The 24,523-nt window shown below is 38.4% G+C and overlaps 1 protein-coding gene and 1 long non-coding RNA gene across 3 annotated transcripts in view; both read left to right on the top strand.

Annotated features, from left to right (window-relative positions):
* The window catches only part of LOC143643815 (uncharacterized), a 466,595-nt gene that overhangs the window by 218,802 nt on the left and 223,270 nt on the right, over positions 1-24,523 (top strand). The gene's annotated exons all lie outside the window — the stretch shown is intronic.
* Positions 14,459-15,391, top strand: LOC143643812 (olfactory receptor 4C11). Its single transcript, XM_077112318.1, has one exon. It carries the CDS (start codon positions 14,459-14,461, stop codon positions 15,389-15,391), a length of 933 nt encoding a protein of 310 aa, XP_076968433.1.

Below are 24,523 nucleotides of genomic sequence, written 5' to 3'. Positions count from 1 at the left end.
AAGCTATTGCTTGGTCCAAGATCTGCAAATTATCAATGATACTGTAGTCCCCCTTCATCCAATGGTGCCAAATTCCTATGTTTTATTATGACAGATCCCAACTACTACAGAATGGTATACAGTCTTAGATTTAAAAGGTGCTTTCTTCTGCATTCCCTTGTCACCAATCTCTTAATTTCTTTTGGCTTTTGAATGGGAATTCCCTGGACATAGGACACAACAGCCAACTTGGCCAGTCCTTCCCCAAGGATTAAGAGATAGCCCTCACTTATTTGGGCAGGGTATAGCACAGCATTTACAGGACTTGTCCTTAGAACAAGGAATTCTGTTGCAATATGTAAGTAACCCATTAATCTGCTCCCCCACCAAGGACCAACCATAAAACATTGTATAAGTTCTTAATTTCCTGGCTACAAGTTCTCTCAAACAAAGGTGCAATTAGTACAACAGGATATGTCTTATTTGGGGAAAATTCTCTTTTCCCCAAAAAGAGAAAGATGCACACTTGACTGAGTGCATCCAGGCCATCACAGCTATAAGGGTTTCCCAAACATTAAAACAGCTCAGAGCCTTTCTGGGGCTAGCTGGCTATGACAGAATCTGGATTGCCAATTTTAGCATCATAGCAAAACCTCTTTATGAAGCCTTCAAAGGAGAAAGTGAACACTGACTCCTAGTGTGGAAAGAGCCACATGAAAGAGGGATGAATTAGTTAAAAACCCTCCTGTGTCAAGCTCCTGCTTTGGGAATACCTGACCATTCTAAACCCCTCCAACTATTTAGCTAAGAAAAAGAGGGCATAGCCTCAGGATATTAGTCCTGGAAGTGGGGCTTCACCCCTCAGTCAGTCACTTATCTATCCAAACTCTTGGCCCCCACTTCTTGAGGGTGGACCTCCTGTCTAAGGGCCTTGGGAGGTTTAGTGCTAGTGCTAGAGGAAGCCCTTCAACTCTCACTTGGTGCTCCCATACAGGTACATGCTTCTCACCCTTCCCATAACCTTTATTCTGATACTGCTATTTGCTCCTCATCTCCTTAGGCTAATAAGAAAATTTGTAACTGACCAGCTGAATGAGTTATTCTTGAACATATTCCTCTGCCACAACTACCCCACCATTCCCACCACCAGACCTCTGGACAGCTATCAACAACCATTCCCAAATCTATAAAGACGGGGCAGACAGGAGTGATATGGTTCCTCCAAAATGCTCAGTGCCCCTGGTCAGCAGGAAGCAGTCAGAGCAGTCATCTTCCTACCTCCCAAAGAATTCGGAGGGCCATCACTCAGAGGGGGGAATGTTAGGGAGGGAAGTCATGAGCCCATCTCATGGAAAAAGGGGATCGCCCCAAGGCCGCCCCCATGGCTTTAATCGATGGTTAAATTGAGCAAACTGCAGTCAGAACATCCCATCTTTAGCAGATGGTTAAATGCTTAAATTGAGAAAAGTGTGGTCAAAGCACCCTGTTAAAGCAAAAAACAAAGCCACAAAGGAAAACTCCAAGAAAGCCCCCTGGTGACATGTGTGCACTACTGCCACCAGCTGGCCCCATAGAACCCTAAACTAAACCGTAATTGAAACTGGTCTGGTTCTTTGCTAATTGAGCCTATCCTTCTTTAGGACATATTCCTTCCTCTCTTTACTCTTACCTTGCTCTCCCCACTTCAACTCAAGTTTCAATTCTTTGTCTCAGCAAGTCAAGGACCAGGACTCTGGCCAGGGAATACTGGTGTCAATAAAACATGGCTTTTCTAGGGCACATAATCCTTTCAAACCAGCATGACTTCCCTTGACTCTTCAGATTCTCACTTGCGTAACATCTCATGCCAATGCTGTTGTACTCCAAGCATTTCCAAACATCTGTTTTTCTGTTCTCCAAGTATTGGCATCCATGTCAGCTCTGCTGTGAAGTTTCTTCAGCTCTGAGGCTTCTGTCATTTCTCTAAGCTCTGTCATTTCTGGCTTTCTCCAAAACGTTTCCCCTTTTAAAGACTCTAGTAATCTAATTAAGACCCACCTAGAATGGGTGGAGTTATGTTCCCATCTAATTAGAACGGTCACATCCACAAGTGGGCATGTCACATCTCCATGGAGATAATGTAATCAAAATATTCCAAACTACAGGATCGAATAAGAATTAAAAGAACAATTGCTCCCACAGGATTCAAACAGAATTAAAACTTGGCTTTTCTAGGGAATATAATACTTTCAAACCAGCACAGAAATCATGCAAGCAAGAAAAGTGTTGAAAGAAGAAACTACCAACCTTGAATAATCCACTGAAGCAAATCCTCTTCAAAAGTAAAGGAGAACTAGGGTGAATGGGTGGTTCAGTAGAAGTATGTTTGTCTGCCATGCAGTACACCAGTCTCAATTCCTGGCCCATTCCCCCCACCCCACCCACCCCCAATACACACACACGCAAAAAAAAAAGTAAAGGAGAAATAAAAACTTTCTAATACCAACACAATTGAGATAATTTCTTTGCAAAAAGTGTTAAAAGTAACTCTTTAGAGGGAAGGAAAATGATACAGGTTAGAAATTAGATATACATAAAGAAGGGAGGGATGTTTCTTAAAATTGTTCAAATTAATAAGAGCAAAATAAATTGGATAATTATAGCTTACTGATAAGTGAGATGAATGCCAACAATGTTATCAGGGAGGGGCAGGAGAGATTGAGCCACACTGTTTAAAAATAGCTCCACTAACCCTGAAGTGGTATAGTGCTATTTGGAAGTGGGTTGACGGTAGCAGTAAATCAATGTCACAGAGTCCAGGGAACCACTAAATTTTAAAGTGTCATTGAGAAGCTAGCAGAGAGGAAAAAATGGAATCATACTAAGTGCTCCAATGAAATCAGAGAAGGTAAAAAAAAAGGGAGGAAGACCAAAAGCAGAAGAAGAATCAAGAGAAAGGAATAGAAAACAATTGAAAATATGGAAGATATTCATCCAATCATGTCAATAATAAGTTTGTTCTCTAAATATACTAATTAAAAGACAGACACTTTCAGACTGGGAATAAAATCAGCCCCAAGTACAAATATAAATACAGATAGATTAAACGCAGAGATGGAGAAAGCTATATCATGCTAACATACATCTAAAGAAAGCTGCAGTAGCTACATTAGCATATGACAAAGCAGGTTTATAAGCAATGATATTATAGGGATTGAGAGGCATTATATAAATATAAAGGAGTCAATTATCCCCAAAGATATAATTCTCTTTAATTCTTTTGTGCCAAACAAGAGGTATCAATATATGTGAGAAAATAAGACCTGGAGTGGAGTTGTTACATGTGGAATTTGTGTGACATATTTAAATTCTATATGCACAACAGTGGAAAATAACTGGCAAATGCATGGATGGCTCATGCACTTACATTCCAACTCTGAAATTTTCTTTGATTACGATGTTGTATTGTTGATTACATATCAAGAGAAGAAAATAGTAAGTGAATTTGCAAGTATCCCTATATGTGGATGAGTGATTTATATTTAAACAGACAACTTAATTTCCACAAGGCAACTATAGCAAGAAAGATTATTTTCAGATTTGCTAGTTCCTGCAGAGTCCAGTAAGGAAAATCTTACTCTCTGTTTCCTCTGCCCCAGAGATTTGGAAAGAGCAGAGAATGCTGCAGCACCACGAAGCAGAGAGTCCACGGGCCAGCAACCTTTCCAGATGAGAGAAAATTTTGACTGTGTTTGCCACGTGCCCTTCCACTTGAGAGAGAAACTCTGAACTTTAATCGGCCTTCTTGAATCAAGGTGTGTTTTCCTGGATGCCTTAGATTGGACATTTCAATAGACTTGCTTTAACTGGGACATTTTCTCGGCCTTAGAACTGTGAACTAGCATCTGATTAAATTCCCCTTTTTAAAAGCCATTCCATTTCTGGTATATTGCATTCCAGCAGCTAGCAAACTAGAACAGAGAATTAGAAAAATTCACTGTTAATAGTTGGAGATTTCAAGGACCCTCTGTAAGTCATAGACCCATGAGGCAGAAAATCAGCAAGGATATAATTGAACTGAACCACACCATCAATCAACTGGATCCAACTGACATTTACAGAATACTTCATCCAACTAGAGCAAAATACATATTCTTCTAAAGCCCACATGGACCATCACCAAGATAGGCAACATCTGGGCCATAAAACACACCTTGACAAAGTTAAAAGAATAGAAGTCAGACAATATATGCCATCAGACCACAGTGGAATTTCTGTTTCAAATCATAACAGAAATTAAAACTGGAAAATTTCAAAATATTTAGAGATTAAATGAAATATTTCTAAATGACATGAATCAAAGAAGTCTCAAGAGAAATAAAAAAAAATACTTTGAGTTAAATGATGAAAAACAACCTATAAACATTGTAGAATGCAAAAAAAGCAGTTTAGGAAGGGATATTTACAAATTCTAATGCATATATTAGAAGAGAAGAAACATCTAAAGTCAATAATCTAGATTTCTGGTTGATCAAAATGGTGGTATATGATGCTCCAGGGTTTCATTCCCCCCAAAAAAAGCTTTGAGAAACTAACAAAAACTGGCAAAGCCTTCTTCCTCAGAGCTCCATAAAATAAGTAAAGGTTTATAGTAATTGGGCAGTTGCTGAATCAAGAAAATACAACTTAAAAGCAGTAGGGAGTTAATTTTTAATTAGTGCAGTTTCTGTTCAGGGCGATGGAAAGGTTTTGGTGAAATGTATAGTGGTGATGGCGGCACAATATTTTGAATGTAACTCACACTACTCAATTATATATCTGAATGGGGTTAAAAGAGAAATTTTAGGGGGTATATATATATTGCAGGAACAAAAAACTAAAACAACAACATCAGACTATAACACAAAAATGATCCCTAATATAGAGTGTGGACTTTAATCAGACAATTATAATAGCTCCTCAGTTGTAACAAAGGCAGTACTCTAATGCAAAATGTTAAAAATGGCAGCAGATATGTGGAAACTCTATCTCTTCCATGAACCATCTGTAAATCTACAACTTCACTAATGGAGAAAAAGTGGTAGAAGAAGCACACATGCCTCTCTTGTTCCTCTCCATGCCCCTTGCACAGAGTGGAGCCAATGCTTGAGCGTGGGACCCCAGCCCTGTTCCAGAAAGAGCATCATGGACTATATGTCCTGGGGTACATGTATACCAGTGCCAGACTATCGGCTGGCAGTGTGAAGGGCTGAACTAGGACATTCCTTTCTGGCTCTGCTTCCAAGAACTTACCCGGCAGGCAGAGCAGCTTGTGGACAGATAAAGTTTTAGAAGCAGTCAAATCAAAGCAGCCTGGAACAATGTATAACTGATTTAAATTAAAAAAACAAAGCAACCAAGTGAGGGGGAAAGTCAACTTCACTGAAAGCACAGGTGACATTTGGATCCCTTCAAATGGGGAAATTCCTAAATCTACAGTCATGCTTAGAATAAGACTCAGGCTCAAAAGAGACAGTGGAGACCGCACACTTTCACCTCAATAGACAGCTAAACTGTTCACAAGAGATCCAGCCAATTTTCCAAGAGCGTGAAGGTGTGTTTTGCTTTTGTTTATTTACTGTTTTTACCAACTGGAACTGATAAAAATCTCTGTATATCACTAACTGGATACAGACTTAAGCAACAGACATTTTAGGAACTAAATTCCAGAATTAGCATATTAAAATGTACAGTATGCAACAAAATATTACAAGACAAATAAAGGAATAGGAAATGATGGCCCTTATGAAGGAAGAAGATGAAACTGCAGAAACCATCAACAAATAATGAAGAATTTGGCAATTCCATACAAATTTGAAAAAAAAGCCCTTCAATACTCTCAGAGTTAAAGTAAACATGGAGAAAGGATTACATGATATCAATAATATGGTAACTAAACAAAGTGAGAATAAAAATAAGGAAATAAATTATAAGAAGGAACTTGACAGATACTGAAGCTAAAGACCGAAATAACTGAAATTAAAAATTCCCTAGAGAGTTTCAAGAACCAATTGGCACTTGCAGAAAAAAGAATCGGTGAACTTGACGATGACTGTGGTGATCTGAAATGGTGTGTGCTCCAGAAAACACGCTTTTCAGTCTAACCCGGTCCTGTAGATGGGGACCCATTGTAGGAAGGATGTGATGACCCTGCACTGGTTAAGGTGTCATCTATCTCCATGTCCCAGTTTTCTGAGGGGTGGAGCATATTGCATGGAGATGAAGAAGAGTCTGGCCACCACGCCACTCTCTTCTGAGGGTATTAAGTCTGTGTCCGAGAAGTTGCAAAAAGTCTGGCCACTACCCAAGTTTCTTCAGAGGGTGGGGCCTGTTCCCCAGGGATTGGGGAGAGTTTGGCCACCACCCCACTGTTCTCAGAGGTTGAAGCCTTTACCCCAGTTCTTGGGTAGAGCATGGTTACTGCACAAGCACTTGGAAAGGGTAGGGCTGCCACTCCATCAAATCTAGAGCACAGGCATCATTCTATAGGTGACTCTTGGAACTTGGTATCTGTTCTAGTTTGCTAGCTGCCAGAATGCAACACACCAGAGACAGACTAGCTTTTAATAAAAGGGGATTTATTTAGTTAACATAGAGTTTTTCAGAGGAAAGGCAGCTAACTTTCAACTGAGGTTCTTTCTTATGTGGGAAGGCACAGGGCAATCTCTACTGGCCTTCTCTCCAGGCCTCTGTGTTCCAATAACTTTCCCTGGGGTGATTCCTTTCTGCATCTCCAAAGGCCTGGGCTGTGCCATGAGTGCTGAGATGAGGTATGCTGAGCTGCTTGGGCTGTGCTATGTTGAGCTCTCTCATTTAAGCACCAGCCAATTAAATCAAACATCATTCATTGCAGCAGGCACACCTCCTAACTGACTGCAGATGTAATCAGCAACAGATGAGATTCACATGCCATTGGCTCATGTCCACAGCAATAGAACTAGGCACCTTCACCTGGCCACATTGATACCTGACTCTAACTACTGCAGTATCTAATGCAGTATGTTCTACTTTAGAATTGTTTAGTAACTGTGGTCTGTTTTCCTTCTAATTTCACTCTATGGGATTGGCATGTTTATCCGATGTCTGCCACTCTTCTGTATTTTGAAAGCAGATGTCTTGATCCCTAGGCTTGACAGGTCCACACATTTAGGGAAATTGTTCCCCAGAAAAACCATAACCATAACTAATTTTGATGAGAGTTATACTTAGTATTGCTTCTGAAATGGCATTAGGCTTTTAGGATATTGTTCTGAAATGAATGCAATTTGCACATGGAAGGAACAAGTTGTTTGGGGGTCCAGAAGGTGGGGTTTGGTGGTTTGATGCTGTATGTACCCCAGGAAAACATATTCTTAAATCTAATCCATTTATTTGGGTGTTAGCCCATTGTAAATAGGATTTTGTGATGAGGCTAATCCAGTTAAGGTGTAACCCACCCCATTCAGGATTGACCTTAATCCTTTTATTAGAGTCCTTCATGAGTGGAATGAATGCAGAGAGAGAGAGAAAGTCACAGAAGCAAGAAGCGGAAATCAGTGGAACCCAAAAGAGAAGAGAGAGAGAGACCAGCAGGTGCTGTTGTGTGCCTTACCATGTTGCAGAGAAGCCCAAGGTCTCTAGCAGTCATTCCTGGGAAGAAAGAATTTGCTGCATGATGCCTTGGTTTGGACATTATCCTGTACTCTAACAGTAGCTAAGAAATGCCTATTGTTTAAAGCCAACCCACTTTATGGTGTTTGCTTTGAACAGTCTAGCAAACTATAGCAATGACAAATGTGATTACTCGCACTGAGGAACAGAAAGAGAAAATAACAAAAAAAAAATTAGAAAACCAAAAATTGCCAAAAATTGGATCCACTAAGACACCTTTCTATAGGTGAATGGATAATCTGTGATACATCCCTAGTATTGTTTATTATTCAGTAATAAATAGAAATGAAATATCATGCCTGAAAACAGCATGAGGAAACTTAAATGCACAATGGTAAGAGAAAGAAACTTAGTCCGAAAAGATTATATACTGTCTGACATTCTGGAAAAGGCAAACGTATAGAGGCAGTAAAAAGCTCAGTGGTTGCCACAGATGCTTGATTGGAGAGGGATTAGGGGTTAATTACAGGATATTTAAGGTGAGGAAAGTATTCCATATAATATCATAGCGGTAGATCCATGATATTACATATTTTTCTCAAAAAGCATAGAACTGTACAACACAAGAATTGAGTTCTAATGTAAACTATAGACTTTAGTTACTAATAAAGTGTCAATAATACTGGTTTATCAATTGTTACAAATTGCCACAGTGATGCAAAATGTTAATAAAAGAGGAAATTAAATGTGTGTGTGGTAGGGTTTGGCGTATGGAAACTATCTGTACTTTTTGTGCAAATTCTCTGAAATCTAAAAATGAAGTCCATTGTTATAAAAAATTAAAACTACAGACTATTATCAACTAAATGTCAAGTTTTTGAAATGCAGACAAAAAAAAGATATGTTTTTAGGAGAAAAACCTATTACCAAACTATCTTAAAAGTAACTAAAAAACTGGATAATATATAACTAGTAAGAAACTGAATTAATTAAAGATAACTAACTCCATATAGGAAACATGAGCCCCAAATGGATGTATAAAAATTAACTATATTTTTTTAAAAAAGACTATTCCACTCTCAGACCCTTACATAGAAGGGGAAAAAGTCAAATATTGTTAATTAATATAGCCAGATTATAGCTAAAAGTAAGGAAAATTAATTATTGGTCCTTTTCCTTCCAAAATTAACTCTAAAAAGCGTTAGCAAAATATTAGCTAAACTACTTTTACTTTGTATTTAAAAATTAATGCTCTAATACCAGGTTAATTTTATCTCAGATGTTCTAGGTTTATTATTAGAAAACTGATCAATTTTATCTGTAAAATCAGAAATTTAAAGTGAAAAATCAATTTATGAATAATGCATACAAATTATGCAATGAATTTACATAATTTCACAGCAAAACTCTTAATATATTAAAAAATAAAGAGAGGCATGGAACAGATCCTTCTCCATAGGCTTCAGAGGGAGCGTGGCCCCATGGACACTAGAGTTTGGACTTCTACCCTCCAGAACTATGAAACCATACATTTCTGTTGTTTAAGTCACCAAGAGAAAACCATACATTTCTGCTGTTTAAGTCCCCCTGGCAGCCCCAGCACACACACACACACACACCATCCGAGTAATGTGAAGCACGTTTTAGTAAGGCTGCAAACACTTGTATCCTTTGCATTCTGCCCTTCAAAATCCCAGCTGGAAGTCAATGGCACACTCCTGGATAACTGAGGTGACTGATTATTAAGGGGACTGCTTTACACAGGCCAGGCCGAGGTAAGGGAAGCCGGCAGGGATGACGGAGCACACGGGAGCTAAAGAAGCAGGACCTGGACCTGAGGGAGCGAGGGGAGCCAGTGGTTACCAGGTGGGGAGAGAGCTGGTGGGGTAACTGACAGACAGACACAGACAGAAATCACCAACCCACTGCTATGTAGGAAGGGACACAATAGAACAGATACTCTGACTTCACTCTCCACCCACTGATGGGTATGAAACTTTCCATTAAAAAAAAAAAGAATAAAGTGGATCTTGCTTACCATTAAAAAAGTTCATCTTTTTAAAATAAATATCCTATTTTATATAATTTTAGATTCCTAGAAAAGTTGCAAATATTTTGCAGTTATTCTGTATACCCCACACTCAACTATTTCTTATATTTGTCCTCTTACATTAATATGGTATATTTGTCTAATTAGCCAATGCTGATACATTATTACTAATTAAATTTCATACTTAATTCAGGGTTCCTTAGTTTTAACCTAACATCTTTTTCTATTCGAGAATCCCACGTTGGATCCACATTACACTTACACACCTCTACGCAGTGACCGTTTCTCAGACTTGTCTTGTTTTTGATGACCATGGTACTAAGGATCAATGGATACACCTTTTGGAAATGATCCATCACCTAGGGTTTTCTGATGGTTTTGTCATGATTAGATTGAGTTATGGAGTTCTGGGAGGGAGACCACAGGGTGTCCACCTCCTCACAACACCTGAAGGATACATGCTGTCAACCTGTCGGCTCTGTGGAAGTTGATTTGATCACTTGGTTGAGGTCGTGTTTGCCAGGTTTCCCCACTGGAAGGCCCTCCTCTCCACCCCATTTCCCATCCTTTTCCTTGGAAGGAAGTCACTGGGTACATCCCACACCATAAAGGGAAATGTTCTGCTCTACCTCCTTGAATGTGTCATATATTTTATACATCATTTGGAATTGCTTTAATTGTTCTGTATGGGAGATTTGTCTATTGTCCTCCGTTTATTTATTTTTCCTAGAATCACTCGTTTATATCAGTATGGACTCATGGATACTGTTTTTATAGTTTGAGTTGAAGTCTAATACTTTGCTATTTACTCAGTTTCTCAAGTTTTTCCCATTTACGTCAGAGACCTCTTTCAGATGGCACCTGTGTCCCTTTGCTATGTTCTCATCATTGTGCATGCATGTGTATGTATTGTGTTTGTTATAATGTGTGTGTGTGTGTGTGTGTGTGTGTTTGGCTTTTTTTCAGTTCTACCTTACTTTTTGGCAGTAAAATATCCTGTAGTTCATTTTTCATATTCCTCATCTCAGCCCTAGAGTCAAACGAATATCCAGGATCCTGTTTCCTTTACTGGACAACAATTTAGGAAACCATAAAATTATGTTCTAGTCAAGAAATGTCTTTAGGTCCCAATAACATTGATTGCAGAAAGAAATAGGCCACCTATTATCCCATAATCTAAGAAGACAAATTGAAGATTAAGTTCCTTCTCACATCTGCCTCAGGTTCCTTAATTAGGACAGGACACTTTAGGGAATGATCTTCCCCAGACTCAGATACTTTGCATCATTCATGTTAAATACTCCTCCAGGGAAGATAAAAGAGAATCATTTCTCCATGAAAATCTTGCATGATGATGGATTTCTGAAAGTGTGAACTGAACAGGGGGCAACTTAGCTCATCTTATTCAGGCACTTGAGAACCTGTGCTTCTTTGTGAGATCAAAGTTATACTCTTCCAGAATCATCAGACAACATTCTAGAAGCACATTTTCTTATTTAACTAAGTGGCTTCCAAGTTACCTTAGAAATAAAGGACAGCAACTGAACACTTTAACACCTGTACAAAAGCTGGTAAAGTTTTTATTGGGGAATAACTCATTTGAATTTATTATTTATTTATTATTACTAAGAGAAAATCAATCTGGCCATGTCCATGATAAGTGTCTAATATATACAAGGCCCAGTGGAAGGATGGAAAGTGCAGGGACTTTTCCAGAAGTAATTTAAAATCTAAAGGAGAAGTTGGAAATAAAAGAAGTGCATGTGAATTGTTGATGGGAGTGGGCACTGCATGGTAAGGACTACTGATATTTAGTAGAGAGAGGAGAGAAAATAGAAATAATGTCTGCTTCAGTGTTCCAGGAAGTGCTTCATGAACGTGATGATTTCATCGTGGATGTAGTAGATGCAGGCTTCCCATCGCTCAATGGAAAGTGAGTATAAAATAGTGTGAGGCATTATAGAATTGCATCTATGGGAAATCCTCTTTAATACTTTCACTTATTCAACAAATACTAATTTAGTCCTTGCTTTTATTCTAGATGCTTAAAGTCAGCAGTGAACAAATATACAGATATTCATATTCTTATATCGCTTCATTCTAATGTATGTCTTTCTTATGGCGTGTCATTCTATATGTCAGTTGTGTGAATTATACGTATGTCTGTCTATCTATCCATCTATCCTATCTCTCTGGCTATTGCATCTCTTTCGCTCTCTATCTATTTTCTATCTTTCTCTAAATACTTAGTTAATAGAAACTGCAAACAGTCTTTCATTTCGTTTTGCTGAAGCTCTTTGACAAAAAATGCGTTAGGAAAACGTCCAAGAATACAAGTGACCCTAAAGTTGGTTGCAGTGTGGTGGTGTCGGAGCCCCCTGAGCCCCAGATCCACCTCTGTACCTGGGTCCCCACCTTCCTGGAGAGCCTCGATACCAACACAACCCTAGGAATACTGCATTTCCTCCTGCTTGGGTCAGGACAGCTTTGAGGTCTCAGCGATACGCAAAAGGAGATGTGGAATCAGATCATTTCCTAGATAAGATATTAAATTCTTTACTCTTTAATGCAGGGCATGATCACATTCATGTTAAATATCACCACAGGGCACATCTTAGAGGGGACGTTTTCCTCCCATCTCTGATGCCTAGAAAGTAGTTTTTCTCCCCAGGGACTACAGTTATCAGGCCGCTCTTTGGTACTCCTCTAGAAAATAATTCTTTTACATAAATGTGCATCTGCAATATAAATTATCCTATTTTTAATGAAAATTGTACCATCCTAAGCTTATAGTTCTGCCCTCATATTTTTCACTACACAGTATATTTTGGAGCCTTTGCCTGTGTATGTGCTTCATTTTTATCAATGGTTGTATAAGATGTCATCTCTGATTTATTCAGTCCCCTTCTGATAGGTATTTAAGTTGTGTCTTATTTTTTTGGCTACAAGGACATTGCCTCCATTATTGTTTTTATATGTGGGTGAGTCTATATGTTGGAAATGGAAGCACTAGGCTAATTTCTACGTGCATTTATAATAGTATAGATGTTGAAAATCACCCCTAAGTGACTGCTCCCACTTAAACTCCTATCAAAATACACGAGGGAGGTGCGGCCATGGCTCAGTGGCAGAAATCTTGCCTGACATGCCAGAGACCCAGGTTCTATTCCCAGTGTCTGCTCATGCAAAAAAAAGCAAAAAACAAAAAACCAAAATATACGAGATTGTCAGTTTCCCACACCTTTGCCAACACTACATGGTAAAAAACACTCATCAAAAGATCATTTTCTTATTATGATAGATGAAATGTATACTTAATTTGGATTTTTATTTCACTATAATTAACTATGAATGAAATTGAGTACATTTTCATATGTTTAATTCTTTTGATAAAGAGAAAGTTCTTATTAAATTTTTTGCCTATTATTCATTTGTGTTGTCATTTTTAGTACCAGCTTGTGAAATCTATTTATATTTATATATAATATAATGTAACATATTATATATAATATATAATACATATTATATATTAAATATTTATATTTAAAGAAATATGCTTTAGTGTTATAAATATATTTTATTATGCTAACACTTATTTTGCTTTTGACTCTGCCATTGTTTGTACACTGTACATAATACATTACATAAATGTGCATTTAAGCATACATTAATGTGATAATGTACATAAGCACTTTTTCCAGTATCTGGCATATGGCTAGAGACCAGTAGATATTAGTTGCTTTTTGTTTATGTTATCTCTTCTATGTCAGAGTATAAGACATTCAAGTATATAGATGACAAAAATTCTATTGAAAAGCTTCAGCTATCATATGGGGCTCTGTGAGCTCGTTTTCTAAATCCTGGTACTTGAGCTGTCAATCTGAAATTTGAAAGCGTGCTCTGATTTGGGGCAAAAGTCCTTCCCTCTTCTTGTCCTTAACTATAGTTAGTCTCAGTGCCTCATTGTATTTTAAGAAATAATAATGAGAGAGTCAGAAATATAATGAATAAGGGGAAGAATTTAACTGTGGACAGTATGGTATGAAAAAATATATGTTGAATGAGGGGCTGAATTTGGATCTGGAAACAACTGGAAAGATTTGGGGGGTAAAATAAAAGGAAATGTACTTAGCAAAGGCAACAGATAATGATATGCATATGTTGTAGGAGGTTGAAAGCTTGCTGGCTTGCTGTTCACTGCATTATTTTTCACTTATTGTCACACAACAACTCTTTGGTAAGCTAAACTCAGGTTTGTCTGTGTGTGTGTGTGTGTGTGTGTGTGTGTGTGTGTGTGTGCATGTAGATTTTATTAAGGAAGATCTTCACAAGTTTTTAGATAATCATTCATTGAATGTTCAGATTTTACTAAAATAATCTTTAATGAATGGATTGCCAGGTTCAAGAAATGTGAAAACTCACTGAAATAAGTTATGGATGGATATTCTCTATGTTTGCAAGATGCTATTCCTAATATTGACAGGAATTTTCTGAAAACTAAAGAAATACATTCAGATCAGGAAATTATACACTTATGCAAATCCATGAAATTAAAGTTTATTATGTCTGAAGAATCATTTTTTTTTTCATTCTTTTCCTATTGCACCCTCCTATGCAATTGGGTAAATCGTTTGAATAAGTATTTTGAATTGCAATGCATTCAGAAAAAATCAATGCATAGATAGTAAGTGATTTCCATTGTTAAGGGGTAAAGTTCAATGATCAACTCATATTCAGGCTCCAAATGTGTCCATTTTAGAAAATTATTTCTTTCCTCCTTGCAGTTTAATTGCTTCTAATTTCCCCAAGTTGACTGAAGTAATGCAGCAAAACAGCAGCGTAACAGAATTCATACTGTTAGGATTGACACAAGACCCTCTGAGGCAGAAAATGGTCTTTCTAATCTTCTTAATTTTCTATTCGGGAACTGTGGTGGGGAATTTGCTCATCATTGTGACCATCAAGTTCAGCAGTACACTTGGGAGCCCCATGTACTTCTTCCTGTTTTTTTTGTCCTTTGCCGATTTCTGCTTTTCAACTTCCATAGCCCCTAGACTGCTTGTGGACGCTCTCTCTGTGAAGAAAATTATTTCCTACAATGAGTGCATGACGCAGGTTTTTGCCCTGCACTTATTTGGCTGCATGGAGATCTTCGTCCTCATTCTCATGGCTGCTGACCGATATGTGGCCATCTGTAAGCCCTTACGCTACCCAACCATCATGAGACGGCAGGTCTGCATCTTCTTGATCGTTCTTGCCTGGATAGGGTCTTTCATACATTCCACAGCTCAGATTGTCCTGGCCTTGGAATTGCCTTTCTGTGGACCCAATGTGATTGATCATTACTGCTGTGATTTACAACCCTTGTTGACACTTGCCTGCATGGACACTTATGCGATCAACCTGCTCTTGGTGTCCAATAGTGGGGCCATTTGCTCAAGCAGTTTCTTGCTTCTGATAATCTCATACATTGTCATCTTGTATTCTCTGCGAAACTACAGTGCAGAAGGGAGGAAAAAAGCTGTCTCAACTTGCACCTCCCACATTATTGTGGTCATCTTATTCTTCGGTCCATGTACGTTCATGTATACACGTCCCCCAACCACTTACCCAATAGACAAGATGGTAGCAGTATTTTATACCATCGGAACACCTTTTCTCAACCCACTCATCTACACACTAAGGAATGCAGAAGTGAAAAATGCCATGAAAAAGTTATGGAGTATTAAAATTACCTCAGATGTCAAAAGATGACTTGTGGGTCCAATTACTAATCATGGTTCAATTAAATGAGTACATACATCAAATATGATAGTATCTTATGATTGTGGAAAGAACATGCAATTATATATAATGTTGTGGATTGCTATTTATTTCTAGTTCACAGACAAGTTGCATGTCAAGGCTGCATTTTTTATATCAGAGAAGGATGAGTTTCAGATTAATTCAGATAATTAGAGTCTTTCTTCTTTCTGCCTCTTAACACATATATAAGTAAGGTGTAAGTCTGACTCTCCCTGTGTATGTTAATGTCAAATACACCTGATTTGCTTACAATTTTTTCTATGCAACCTTATACTGGTAGCTTTCTTGACATCAGCCTGAGTTTTTCTTTTCCTGGGAACTCCTTTCTGGCATTGCTGACAGTGAACTCTATTTCCCTACTCTCAATCTGCTCTCTGGTTTATTAAGAAGAAAGATATTTACACAATAACTGTCTTTCAAACTTGTGAGCATTCATTAATAAATTAAATAAGTCCATAATTCATCTGTAACATACTTCCACTTAGATATCCTATTTCCTTTGAATGCCTCCAGTGCCAGGGATCATAGTTACCAAATCATTCCATTTTATCACTACTTTGTCCTTAAAAGCTTCCATAATTTCTAATATGAGATTTCAAGTGTACTTCTCTGATAAACTGCCTTTTCCTCAGTATTGCTTATAAGGTTACCACAGACTTATTTATGGATGCTTTCAATATAGTATTACAAAGAGCCTTGAAATATTCACTATGCCTGGTGGATAAGAGCTGCAGCAATAGAATTTTGAATTTCTAAGAATTTAGAAAATAACATCATGTGTTTCATCAAGACTAAATGTAAAATAAAAACACATCAGAAAAACAACAGATTTTACCAGGAAGAAAAGCAGAAATAAAGAACCTGGTCTGAAGCCGTTTAATGGTGTGATAATTTATTTAAAGATGTATTATGTCAATGCAATGAATGAAATTAAGACGAGCATTTAGAGAAGGGCTGTGATGTTTGCCTCCACTTTAGCAAGGTGCTGCTTTCCCTCTAGTTGTGCTGTTTTAATAGATGGATAGTGTAGTTTTCCATGTTAGAATTTCTGATGTCATCTTGGTGATGTGAGAGCAAAGAGGAGATTGGAAGTGGCACCTCAGATGTTTCTTCCCCAACTTGTGTCGTGAGCTTTTATATTATGGGTTCCAGTGTGCTAAAGAATAATACATCTTGAGTGACCATTACAAGTTTTGATTTCATATCTTATGTTACTCTTAATTCTTTAACTGTGCAAAACTTGGCAATAATAATGTCATCCTATCTAAAATGAGTTAAAACCAAACTCAGTTAAATAATTACTACTATTCTATGTTCTCATGTTATTTGCTTCCTATGAGATTGAGAAGTGCAATATTTACACTGCAGTCACACATGAGGAGGGCTATATATTTAATAGAAAATGAAATGCCATGAATCCTTCATCAACTTATCTAATCTGCCCTTCCATAGCAACAGCAAAAGTAGACATCTGTTATACAGGTTTCATCAGCATTTGCATGGTTATCACCACCAGGTTCCAATTTTTTATTATGCTTTACATTTCAGTGATGCTGGCTGTTACTTATTTAAGCTTTTTTTTTTTTTTTTTTTTTGCTATATAAGGATTTTGTGGCGATTCTAGGCTAGCATCAGATGCTCTCCCCTTTCCCTACTGGCATTATTGGTTTGAGTTGTCTTCCAGCCCTTTGTTTAGTGAGTTCCATTTCTCTTGTGTGAAAGCTAAACCCAATCTTAGTCTTAAAAATCCCCTCTCTTTATTTTTGAACTCTTTTAATTTTCACATTTTAGTCCTTTTTCAAACTTGAAAAGAGTCTTTCCACACTCTTCATCATAGGGATCTTCCTCTTGAAGGGGGCACACATTGCTTTGCATGTACTGAACAGGCATTTCCTTGGCTAAAGCAGCCTCAGTGAGTCTCTGAACTAACCCTCAGGCACCTTGGATAATGCAGCCCCCAAGTGCTGTTAGTGCCCAGCTATGATGATTAAAGAAGTTATCATGGACAGTGCCACCCCATTTCCCAAATCAGCCTTCTAACCATCCCATGAGGGGCTCATCAATGCCTGAATTTTCCTCCAATTCTTTAGATAAGGCTGTTAGGCCTTGTAAAGTTTTGGTGATAGTTCCATCTGGGGCTGTAGAAGAACTATCCCAAACATAACACAAATGCCTCCCTTTTCAGCTAGCATCGTGTCTAAGGCCATCTTCTTCTCCCATGTCAGTCAGCTAATCACATACAATGGTTCTGCTCTTCCCTTAACCGCATCCTTGGGGTCATTGGTAAACCTCTGATGATTAATCCAATCCACACTTTTGTTCATGGTGACCCTCCAGAATAAGGTTGACACAAATCCTGCAGCTACTGGATTCCTAGCCTTAAACTCATTAGGGATTCCCTGTGGCACCCCTACACTGTCTAAATAAATTCAGTCATTTAAGAACCAAGTAAGATGTTTTTCTTTATTTTTCTTTGAATTAGAACTTTCTCCTGCTTTTCAAATGCCAGGGTGAATGGGATGGTCAACTGAACCAGAGGATGGGTCCCCTTCCACTTGTTAGGCAATATTGTTTGGAGGATTTCCTCTCCACAAAACCACCAAAGGTCTGCTTGGGGTGTGGTTAAACTGGAGAAATTCTCAGCACTATCCTCAGTCACACCCTATTCTTGGGCACACGAGTCCATGGTCCCAAGATCCTGGAGTCCTTCTTCCATCTAGAGAAACAGGCAGAGGGCTTCCTGGATGGAGGCCGGAAGCTGATACGGCCTTGACTCTTCAGCTCCTGACTAGAGGGAACAGAAAGGACAGTGTACTACAATTTTCACCAGGAGTCGTGTTCTGATCGGAAAGAAGAGTACCATGCATTTGGACTTCTTTTCATGTTTCTCCATACCTATTGGAAAGGGCACAATAAAGACAGTGCACGTATAACAGCTGCTTGTGCTTAGACTCTGGACGGTACATTTAATCTATTCCGTGCAGGGATTTGTATCTCCATACCCTGTCTCTATTTACATGGTTTGCTTCAAATTTTCTGCCTTGACCACCATGACAACTTTGGGATCATTCTGTATTGGGGAACTAACCTCCAGCTGAGTCTCCTTTGGCACTATTGGAGAGTTAACTGGAGAGGGCATTGTGGGTGTAGGGGAAAGGACTTGCATCTGGGATCTTCCTAGAAGGTCTTTTCCAGTGAGGTCTGCCCTCATCATAAATTATCTATAACTACTACTGCATCTCTGCTGCCACCTCCCTGCTGGATGTTTGCTTTCTGGATGGTTATCACCACCAGGTATGCAATTTAATGGGGAGTTTCCTTTATCAAAGTTTTTTCTATTTGTTTTTTTATCCTTTAATGGCCTCTAGGTCTGTGAAATTAATCCCATATTCATGGTCCACCCTTGAAACTGGGTGGTCCATCATGCATCATCCCAGGGCGGGCAAAGAGAGGCTCCACTGTAAACCCCCCACTGGTTCTGGACACAAGTACTTATTTTCCCCTCAATTGTTGTTGACCTTAAGTCTCTGCAGTCTATTACTCAGCAAACAACAAACTGTACAGTTTGGGGCTCTAAACCTTCAGCTACATTCACCACCAATCTGACAAGGCTCATTGCATTCCAAATTTGGAACATGATAGCTAGGATAATTACTTTGATTTTTAAATTGAGCTTTAAATTCCTTGTCTATCTATTTTCCTTGTAAGACTCTCTAACTAAGGTAATGATTAACTGTGTTAGATTAAAATACAAAATCCAAACACTAAATCCCAAAATCCCTTGTACCTCCTCCAACTATTGTCTTTTTAACATAATTTTTAAAGGTTCAGAAGTTGGAATTCTTTTCCAGAAACTGGACTGCTTTGTTGGATACTTATCATCCAGCTCAGACACTGGTTCTTTCACTCAAGTGCAGTGAGTGCAGCCTTTCTCTGCTGTCCAGACAGCCATCTCAGTTGCCACAAGAACTTGATAGGGTCCTTCACAGGCCAATTGGAGTTTGACCTCTTTCCATGGTTTGATGAGGACCCAACTGCTGGGTTGGTGCTGATGGTCGGTAAATTCAAGAGATGGGATCTGGGCCAGCAAGTCAAGGTGCCTTGGTCCATGCATGGAGTTGTCTGCTCACTGTGAGGCACTTTCTCCCTCCCCATTTTCTCCTTCATGACCTGCAGATAGGAGCTTCTGGTTGGGTCTCTCTGGATGTCTGAGGCGGGCCCCCAATGACAGAGTCTGAGACTGCTCAACCAGTGGGGCATGTTTTCCCTTTGTCTTCCTTGGGGGTCCCCCTTCAAAGCCTCAGATGATGAATGAGCCCCCAAAGTTGTTAGAAAGGAAGCTGTACCTGAAAGAGAACAAATGCTTATCCAGTTGCGGAGAGGAAAAGAATTTACTCACGATCTTGTAGCAATGTGCATGGTACTGAAAAAATGATGGCTAGCGCCCAACATAAATTTTTAAAGTCAGGGTAATTGTTTTAGTTTCCTGGCTGCAAAGGCATAGGCATTTATCATTCAGTGGGTTGACTTAATCAAGAGGAATTTACTGGTGCACTGCTTGAGAGCAGGAGATGTACACAATCAGGGCACCGGCCAGTGATGCTTTCTCCCAGGAGACAGGTGTCCTGGGCCCAGCTGCTGGAATCCCTGGACCCTGACTTTGCTGTCACATGGCAGTACCCATGGCAGCTCTACTGGTTTAGTTCTCCCCTGTTTCCTCTGACTTCCAGCCTCTTCCTGCTCCCTTTCACTTTACCTCCTTGTAAACCTCCCTATAGGACCTTCAGTCACAGGATTTGTTCCCATCATGACTGAACTGGGTCACACCTTAGTTGCAGTAACCTCATCAATCAGTCCTGTTCACAAGGGTTCACACTCTTAGGAACATCTGAAGTGTAAGAATATGTTTTCTAGTGTGCGAAGCTCCAAGCGAGCACAGCACTCATATCAGCTGTTAAAAACTGACATTAAAAGTTATGTTCACACAGAAAGTTGTTACATTTAATATGTTTGAAAATATTTAATTTGAAGTTTTACACAAATTTATTATATAGTATAAAGTAACCCTTTTATTAAGTTACCTATTGATTACCTTAAATCCGTTAGTTTACCATATTATTTATACAACAATTATTAAATTATACAACAATTATTAAAGAAAGCAGAATATTTCCTATGTGAAAAATTATTTTTTAAAACAGAAATAGTACTCTGAATATGCAAGCATTCATTTGAATGCTGTGACAGATGATGAGGCCTTTTAATAAAAAGGCTTTAGCTGCATCCCACAGGATAGACTTTAATTTGTTTTTAAATGTATGTCTTAACATTTTATTTCCTCTTCTCATTTCATTTCTTTTCTCTTTTTTTATGCATAATGCTTTCACGGAAATGTTCATATCAATAAATGCAGATGTTGCTAGGTTTGTAAATAGTTTCCAAGGATGCCAAAACAAGAAGGATTGAGTTTTACTATCTAGATTTATTTTAGATTCCAAAAGATGAAAATGTATAACCTGTGCTTTCAAAATTTCTGGCAAGGACTTTTTAGTAAGACTCTGAAATCATTAGAAAATACATATTTTCCACATATGCGCATGGTAAGTAACTGTCTTTTTCCATCCTTGAAAAGATTATTCTCATCTGACAACTCACCTTGCTTATACTCCTACCCATTGTGTAAGATATGAACATCAATAGTCAATTGTCTATAGGAAGTACACATTTCTTCAAACATAGTTTCAAAAAGCCTCCTAGATTTTCAAATACATTTTTTAATATGGAGAGAAAGAAGGCAGAGAGAATTTGTTCTCCAATCCACTAGCTAACTCAGTGAAGTAAACAGAATAATGGCCCAGAAAGGTGTCCACACTCCAACACTTGTAAGCTTTGAGTGTGCAGTTACATGACAAGGAGAAATTAGGGTTGCTCATTGGCTGACTTTAAAATAGGTATCTTGTGCTGGATTATCCAGGTGGGCCCAATATAACCACAACTGTTAACAACTGTTGTTTAAGTGGAAGAGGAAAGTAAAAGAGTAGGGCAGAATCAGGGAGAATTAAAGATGCTGCTGGCTTTACAGATGTAGGAAGCGCCCCTGAACCAGTTAGGGACCTGCGCCTACTTTGGAGCCCAGAACTGTAAGATGATACCTTGTATTCTTTTAAACCACTAAGCTTGGGTGATGTGCTACGGCAGCAACCAGAAACTAAATCACGTGGAGTGGTTCTTCTACTCTGACCACTAGCTGCCCCTTAGTTTTCACTCATTTTCTCTAACCTCACACAGAGAGTGTGAACAACATCTCATTTATGTGATGTGTGTAGCATTATGTGATAAGAGAAGAATAAGAGGGGATTAGATGGGAAAGGGAAAGAAAGAAAAGTCAGATCAAGGGAAAAAGAAAGAATAGTGGTAGGAAAGGAAGGCAGAAGAGCCAGGTCCACCTTACAGAAAAGGAGGAAGGAATTAATCCCAGAAACAGGCTGGAGAGAAAAATCTTCCTGTTTCTTTCTTCAGAAATCAGCACAGGCTCAGTTAGAAAGACAAGCACTGAGCCCAGTGGCACTAATGAATACACTATTTTCAAATCAAAGAGACATTTGTAAAGAATGAAACAGTTCAAATTCATCACGTAAATATCCCCAAAACAGCGATCATGATTCCTTACATTAGCTCAATAGGTAAAATACACAATATGAAAATTACATAAATCACATTTTATTGAAATGTTTTAGATTAGTGTTAAAACCCTTAATGTGTGAATAGATTGGATTTTAAATAACACAGAAGTGACACACTTTTATTTTTTTTAAATAAGCGAAAAGATGAAAGGAGAGTAAATCTCATTTTAAGTCTGTAGTGTGATTCTGCAGATGGAAGGAATCTTTGGAAACGCTTTCTCCAAGGTCATTGTCATTTTGCATCATTCTCTCTAAATAGACCTTCAAAAAGTAGAGAAAAGATTTATTGCCAAAGATCCTGTGAAATGGTTGATCTCAGAACTTAGGAGACAGAATAAGCACCCCAGAGGCTGCCTCCTACTAGCCCTGAGTTCAGGGAGTAAGAGATTCTCTGGCACAAACTATTTACAAAGTGAGTCTTTAGACAGCTTTCCTACCTTGTTTTAGTCAGTTGCTCTCAAATTATTTTAGGAAGATATACAAAAATAACACAAAACTGAAGCCCTGGAAAATACAGGTGAGATTTTTTTTCTCCTAAAAAAAGTTTCTGTCTGACGAAATTCAGACAACAAAATTTACAGTTGTCAAGTTGCTATGATTTGAGCACCCTTAAAATGAAGGTCTCTCAGTGGGGGACAGTTTTTTTGTTGTTGTTAATAAGGAAGGAAATAAAAGTTGATTTAGCCTGAAAACGTGGAGGGATGTGCTTGTGCCCTCAATCAGAACTATTATTATGTTATCAGTACAGTTATTATTGTTTTACATTGCATAATAGAAGCCACACTGTCGCTCCACCTACTCACACTTACAGACCTGAAGACACAGCCACACCATTTCCCTCAAGCTGCAAGTTCCATGCCTGGGGTTGCTGCAAGGGGTAGCTGAGAACACAGGGGTCAATAACAGCTGTTGTCACCAAATTTGACAAGGATGCTGATGATCTGTGCCCACAAGAGAACAGAATTCCTAATGATTATCCAAGATATGGTGTAATTAGAGGAAGCATTTAGAGCTATACCTTGATTTGAGAACTCACCATGAAATTGTCTTTAATCAACACTATTCCACAAGCTATTTCCACCCAAACCCTCCAGTGACCCTACCGCAAATTCATGAAATACCTCCAGAGAATTTTCTTAGACATATTTAAATTATCTCTCAGTGATGACCTCTTCCAGAAATTTAATTGATACAAACTGGGAGAACTAAAATAAGAGGACATGAAACTAGAAGGGAGAATGCATGAAGGAGGGATGAGGTTAAAGGGAAGGATTTGTCTTTCTCTTTTTATGTCAACAGACTAATGATTAAAAGACCAAAACCAAGCCCAAATAAAGTCTGGGAGTTGCTCCATCACACACAGTTTGAAGATGAAGAAATTACCTGAGACTTTACTTCACCTTTCAGATTAAACAGATCTTCAACTCTCTGTAGCAGCTTTCTTTTATGACTTGATCTAATCTTGTCTGTACATTATTATGAAAATTATATAGCTATTACAGGCTGACAAGTGATATAATATCATGGAATAATAATTGTTAGAATGATAGGGACAATAATGAAATAAAAACTCTCTCATTTCCCAAATGGGGGAAGAGAAGCCCACGAGGTGAGTGAACTTCCTTTTGTATGGAGATAGGAAGGACAGAATATTTGAACTTCAAATTCTTTGCATATTTGTGCCAAGCAGCAGTAAGTACACAGTTTCTGTCATCCAGTACTATGGTTATCTGTTCATCAATAGAAATGATGCTGTTGGTCCTTTTTATGTTTTGTTTTTTTTTTAGATAATTTAATCATCTCTTGGGAATTTGCCTCACTGGATTAATGGCATGGAAAAAAGTAAACAATGTAACTGAATTTATTTTCTGGGGTCTTTCATAGAGCTCAGAGGCCCTAAAAGTTTGTTTAGTGGTGTTTTCTTTCTTATACACAGACATTCTTCTTGGAAACCTACTCATCATACTGGTTGTTTGCCACTGGCAATCTTTCCTAATCTGTTAGTATTTCTTTCCCAGCTATTTGTCTTTTGTGGACATTGGTTACTTCTCAGTGACAGCTCCTAAGATGATTGTTGGTCTATTAGCCAAGGCTAAAGTTATGTCCTAGGTGGGGTGCATGTTGCAACTATTTGGTGTACATTTCTTTAGTTGTACTGAGCTCTTTCTTTCTGTGATGGCCTGTGATGGTTATGTGGTCATCTGTAAACCCCGACACAATATGCCCATCATGGGCCAGCACAGATACAATAGCCAGAAAGGGGAGTTCCTACACTCCATTATCCAAGGGACTGTGATGGACTCAGTGAGATTGACAACTGCTTTTGTGATGTACACTCTGTGCTGAAACTTGCCTGCACGGATACATATGTTGTTGGTGTCACGACAGCCAGCAGTGG

Source organism: Tamandua tetradactyla, chromosome 8 (genome assembly GCF_023851605.1).
Source record: "Tamandua tetradactyla isolate mTamTet1 chromosome 8, mTamTet1.pri, whole genome shotgun sequence".
NCBI lineage: Eukaryota > Metazoa > Chordata > Mammalia > Pilosa > Myrmecophagidae > Tamandua > Tamandua tetradactyla.
Note: the sequence above shows the minus strand (reverse complement) of the source record. Positions and strands in the feature narration are given on the sequence as shown.